This window comes from Cyprinodon variegatus, unplaced genomic scaffold (assembly GCF_000732505.1).
Source record: "Cyprinodon variegatus isolate N-32 unplaced genomic scaffold, C_variegatus-1.0 Scaffold468, whole genome shotgun sequence".
NCBI lineage: Eukaryota > Metazoa > Chordata > Actinopteri > Cyprinodontiformes > Cyprinodontidae > Cyprinodon > Cyprinodon variegatus.
Genome location: NW_015150921.1, coordinates 453,145 through 459,460, shown reverse-complemented (window position 1 = coordinate 459,460; position 6,316 = coordinate 453,145). Strand labels below are relative to the sequence as shown.

Genomic DNA, 6,316 nt, shown 5'->3' with positions numbered 1-6,316 from the left:
ATGTTTAAGCATATGTACACTTTATTAAAAAGCATTTGTTGAAAGAAATAACACCCTAAAAGTATATTGTGTGGTTCAATAGGGCAAAAACTGAACTCTTTGGATGTCATTACACAGAGTGTGTCTGAAGGAAAAAACGGAACTGAACGTCACTCCAAAAATACCCTACCAGCAGTAAAGTTTGGAGATAAGAACACACTGGTGTGGTGAGTCTTTTGGGACATGGTACTATATAACTGAGAGTAGGATGAATGCAAAATTGGCTTAAGACATTCTTGATCATTTGAAAGTGAGTATATAGGTGCATTTTTAGACCAATGCATGAAAACACCAGGCATCAGAAAAAGGAAATATATCTGCTGGAAGAGAATATATCCGGTCATAACCTGACCTGAATTCAATTAGAAATAAACATAAAAATAAAAGACCCCAGGAGGCCTTGAAGGACAGTTTGAGTGGAAGAACCATTTGAAATCCCACCAAAGCCATGGTAACTTTTCCACCAACAAGAAATATTCTGAAGCTGAATTTTGAAAAATGAAGTTTTTTGTGTTCAAAGTTTGCCAGTTTCATTTCACATAATTTCAAACAACTTTATTTATGCATGTATTTGCTCTGATTCCTTTGTGTGTGAATTAGCAAGTTGTTTTTTTTTATCAACATCTGGAATGGATTTCAAATTGAGAAGACTATAAAAAAAAAAAAAACACTGTACTATACTTGCTGAAAAAAAAGGTTTGTCCAATACTTATTTTCCTCGCTGAATGTCTGGAAATGTTTCAAATTTAAAACAAGCCTTACATAATCAGGCAACCTTTCTCTTTTTTGTCTGATGTTTATCCAAGAAAAGGACCTGACATAATTCAATCGCCATTAATGCACATGCTCCTGCTTCGATTCATTAAGACATGTTGAATTCTGGTACGAGTCTAATCAGATTTTTTCTCCCGTTGATGATCTGGAGATACTAGGGAATTCCCATTGAGTGATCAGAAAAAAAATGTATTGCAGGCAGGCTTGCGTTTAAAGGAACTTCTACGGTAAGACATTTTTTTACTCGCCTTAGTTTTAAATAGCAGAGGAATTACTCCTGTTTTTCTCAAAATTTTGGTAATAATCACAGTTATTTACCAAAGCGCCTGGGTCTTAGCCAAAACATAATTATGCTGGAGTTATTCTGTGGGTACTCAAGAAAACCAAATGTTTATATTCTCCTAACCATGCACTCTAAAGTTAACATTACATAAAATTGATAGGTTTGCTTTAAATAAATATGCTGCACTCTGTTGCTGAAAAACAAGAGAAAATTCTCGCCTAAAACATATTTAAAAGGTACTAGAATGATAAATGCACTTCTCTAATTTGAGATTTGTTTTTTTTCTCATACAACAGTTGTACACACAACTACTAACCTTTGTGTTTCTGCGAAGACCTCGCAGAATTTTCATTGTTCTGTGATCATCAATCTCTTCGATGGAATTGTCCTTTTGAGGTACTCCATCATCCTGGCTTGCCTTTGGTGGACCACCCATCTCATCATCGCTGCCAAGAGAGAAGCTTGTCCTAAAACTACTAAACTTTCCAAGCCGTTGGGACCTGTCTCTGTAAAGTTTTGGCTTTTCACCAAAAACAGACAGCTTTCTCCTGCGCTCCAGCGAGCTGCTGTCAGCTTCACTGTCTGAACCATTCCCTGAAGCACTTCCATTGGTATGACCCTTGTTGGCGTTGCGGATTGTGACAATCTTGCCCTGTGTGCTGTCATGGGGAACAGAGTAAATAGTCTCATCCTCCTTGGGTCGAGGTTTGTAGACAGCATCCATAGGTTCGGCATAGTCCGAGGGGTCATAGCCTCCATCTGTCCCTGGAGCCCAGGTCACGGTTTGGTGCAAGTACGGTCGGTTAGAGGTTCCTTGCTGATCAACAAACGTTCCGAGATTTACTTTACGGAGGGGCTTGGGCTTCACTTGTGGAGGCAACCTGTTGTTTACCCTGCTTTCAAATGTACCAATATCAGAAAGGACAGAAAATGTATCTGTTGATTCTAGATCTGGCAGCTTGAAACTTGCCATGGTGGAACTTAGACTACTAGCCTCCCTTAGAGTAGAAAAAGGGGAGGATGGGTCAAAGTCATCTTCAGAGTCCAAATGAACATGAATTGGACTGGGGGACCCACAGCGAGGGCTGATGCTCTCATTCGTAGATGCCTCGGCTGTATTATCATACATGTGTGCTGCCTCAACAACATTGCGCTTCTCCATCACCTCCTGGAAGAAGGACTGGAAAAGGTCTATCTTATGAAGTCCCCCTACTACACCACCATGTCCACATATTATTGTGCTAAACCTTGCATTGATTTCATGGGCCAGCTCCTCTCCCTGACAAATTTGTTCCTTAGCTGAGTCAGAGTCAGACAATTCCATCTGACTCTCCCCTACCGCTAGCAACTGGATTGGGACAATGTCTTGGACTTCACAAAGGAAAGCGCACATTGTCTCCATTGAAGCTTTGCGACGGGCAGAATAAACTGTGATGTACCCATGGACCAGGCCTGTTTTTCGTAGTGAAAATGAGGAGTGGAAAGAGAGCAAAGACAACTCAACATTCTGCCTGTGACCTCCTATAATTAGATCCAGGAGAACAGACGTTCCACTGCTAAGGCTTGACCCAGGACGACAATGTTGAGGCAAAAGGAATGGTGCAAGTAGTTGATCTAAATCATATGTGTCCCCACACATCAGGCACATGACTATTCGGAGGTCTGCCTCAAAGCCTTGCTGAGACTGAGAGTCTCTGTAAGCTGAGGATAAAGGCGGCAACGTAGGGGAGCTACTTCCAATGTTTCTCCTGGTTTCTAGGAGGCCTCTAAGCATCTGGCTAAGCTGCTTCTCACTGACATTGCGGCCATAACCCTTACCTGGAGAGGCTGGGTCTAGGTAGGAACACTGCAGCTTTGTAGCTACTTGCTGCCCTTGCTGTATAAGAGTCTGAGCCGTTTCCCCTCCGATATCCCCAATGGAACCGACGCCCCTCTTGGTGACTAGAAGGAGGGACAGTGGGAGCTGAGCTAAGCTGTTTTCCCTTTCCCTTCTGCTTATGGTCGACTCTCTAAGCTTTTCTAAACTCTCAACAACATAAGAAAGAGATTCCTTTGAGTTGTATAAACAAAGGCATCCATGGGGTGTGAAGGTGGGTGTGTGGAATGAGTTGACAGGCAGACGTACATTGCCTTCTATAGGCCGAAGGGTTAACTCGTATAGCTTGCCATCAACAACATACCTGTCATCACTGGTGCATAATGCCCTTATCTCATTTGCCATTTCTCTGGCTAGTCCATCTCTCCCTAGAATGACTAGATTTATCCGTTCAGCCCTTCCTCCTTCCAGTCTAGCACTGTCTGATGATGGGTATCGGGTGGGGAATCTGGAAGCCAATATCTGCTCGATCTTAGTGTCAACACAGTGGGGGCTGTTAGGGCACGTATCCTTTGTAGGATGGTAGACAAAGTGGATGTGTTTCAGTACTAGAGCATCCCTTTCTGCTTGCAGCTTCTGCAGTGCTTTAAATCTTTGCTCCTCGCCCAACACCTCCTGAATGGCTCCCATTTTCTCTTTACTTGGTTTGGCATCTACTTCCAACTCATAAAAGAGCTCAGAATATTCAAGAAGTAGTTCCTGAAAGTCTTCTTTGGCCCGGTCAATGATTTCCTTTTGATGTTTGTTGTAGATGTCTAAATATTCAGCTTCATCCAGCCATTGGTAGAAATCCTCATTCATGATGAAACTTCGAGCCTCTTCCCATGGTTTTCCTGGTGTGATGAAAGGAGAGACACTTAATCTTTCTTTAAACTCCCATCTCATCTCTGCCCGCTTGCGCTCCTTCCTTAACTGATCTAAATGGGTTTCATAGATGGTTTCAGCTGCTGGAGTCTCCAACAAGTCCTGTGGGATCCTATCATCATCCATTTTATCAATGTGTGGAGTTGTCTCCCAAGGGGTATCATCTAAAACTACAAACCACTGAGAGAAATCTCTCTTTGTCTCCAAGACCTTCTGAACTCCAGACCAGCTCAAGTGGTCTATTTCATCCAAGTGTGGTATGAGCACAGATAGAGCCTGTGGTAGAGTATTTAGATAAGCCTTCCTGCGTTTCTCTATGTGCTCTTGTTTCAGTCTATGCACATGCTGTTGAAAGAGCTTCTTTGCCTTTGCAGTTCCTTCAAGAAAAACATATTCCTTGTACTCAGGAGCTGTCTGCATACGACGGCTTACAGCAGGCCACGTCTCATTATGGTTATTGACGATTCTGTTGACCAGCCACTCATAGCGGTCTTTGGCTAAAGCAATCTGTTGGCTCTGCTGCTTCAGGGCCTCAAAGTATGGGATAATCCTGGGTTTTCCCCTGCTCTTGTCTATGAGCTGAACCAGAGTAAGAAATGCCAGGTCAACATTGACATTTGAGCGGGCTGAAGTTTCAACCACTTGCAGATTCTTTTTTGCAAGGGCAAAAGCATGACAGTCTTTAATGTAGCGCTCAACTCCTTCATCACATTTGGTGAGAGCCAGTACCACAGGCTTTTTTGTTTTGGCTAGTTGATTATGCAGGTTGCCAACAAACTTCATTTGATCTTCAAAGCTACGATTCATACCTCTACTAACATCCACAACAAGTAAGAAGCCATCCACGATAAGCTTGCCTTCTGGCATTTGCTTTTGCTCAAAGTCCTGCTCCAGCCCCAGCTGATCTGTGCAAAAGTACATCAGCTTTTCAGCTGAAGCCAGCTTGGTGGAAGCTGCCCTCTTGATGTAAGGCTGGAGCGCCGTGCTACGGTGTGGCTGGAATGTCTGATCATCAATGAACTCTGTCTGCTCCACCACATTCATACGGCACTCTTGCCCCTCTTCCAACGTCCTCCCAGCTTCTCCCCAGTACAAAAAGTGGTCATTATTCACCACCCGGCCTCCAAAGTCGCTGGTACTCAAAACTGACGTGTGGTCCAAGTAGAAGTCATCTGCGCTCGGCCGAACAAAGCGGTTGCACAAGCAGGACTTGCCCACACCACACTGGCCTTTCTCCTTTTCTGTGCCAGACAACCCCACCACAACCAGGTTGTAGATGGGAGCCCGGGCATCTTGTTTTTTGGCCATCATTATCCCATGCAATGGCTCATCCTGCTATGCTGGCTGCTAGCACTTTGGAGAGGAGATGCCTGCCAGGGAAGCACGGTTTCCATGCAAAAAGGATCTCACGAGTTAGATCTTGATCTGCAAGATATGGAAAAAGAAAAAAATGAAAACAGAAAATTAGTCTCCAGAACATAGTAAAGGAGAACATTTATCATTAGTAAGCTTTTGTGTGTCCCTCATTTAAATTCCTACTATGTTCCTACATTCTGTTATTAATGTTTAATCTCCGATCCAATTTCCCCTGTAAATGTTTCCTGAAAAGATTGAGGTCAATGGCAAAGCTGTTGGAATTTAGTACATTACTTTGCCAAGCTTTAGTTCAGCTAAAGATAATGTCCCACCAGTTTTACTCATTAAATTTTTGATCTCCAAGGACTTTAGTGCTAACAGTTCTCCCTGCCACATTTCACTCATCTTCGTGGGATCCCATATGTGTTTTTGGTTTATTATGCAACATCTAACAATCTTACAGCAAACAGACATCAATGTGTACAGAGGCCACTACAGGCTTGTGTAACAGGCAAACTAATCTGCCTGCATCCCAAATGAAAGACACACACACACACACATTCTTGGCTTGCTATATTTACTGAAGACCATGTGTTGACTCCTATAGATTTTTATCACTTTCAATCCTTTCTATGCCCTAACCCTAAATATAATCCTAAATATAACTATTACCTTTGTATACCTAATCTATACCCCAACCTAAACTCAATTCCCACCAAAATCCTACTCTTAGCAAATTAGGAAGTGACAACCACAAAAATGTCCTCAATTTGATATAAACAGTCCTCAATTTGACGATAAAATGGCAAAAATGGTCCTCACTCTGATGCCAAGACAGAAGCAAACACACACACAAAGATGAAAGCAGATATGTGTTCAGAGCTTAAGTTACTAATTGGCCAACTAGGGAGAGCCATCTGCATTTTATAACGTGGCATTGCCTATTGGCTTATATGTCTTCATCAAAAAAGATGTTTTCCCATGTTTTTCATCAAATAGATCAGAGCGAGATAACATACCATTGTCTAGGTCTTAATGTGTTTATGTCAGTTTGACAAGATTTACTGATTTATGACAAACAAAAAACAAGGAATATATATATTACATACATATATACACCTATA

The 6,316-nt window shown here is 42.3% G+C and overlaps 1 protein-coding gene across 1 annotated transcript in view; it reads right to left on the bottom strand.

Annotated features, from left to right (window-relative positions):
• The window catches only part of arhgap35 (Rho GTPase activating protein 35), a 103,911-nt gene that overhangs the window by 28,452 nt on the left and 69,143 nt on the right, over nucleotides 1-6,316 (bottom strand). Inside the window, exon 3 of the mRNA XM_015389621.1 lies at nucleotides 1,413-5,261. Coding sequence (XP_015245107.1) covers nucleotides 1,413-5,147 — 3,735 coding nt within the window. The 5' untranslated portion in view covers nucleotides 5,148-5,261. The remainder of the gene's footprint in view (nucleotides 1-1,412; nucleotides 5,262-6,316) is intronic.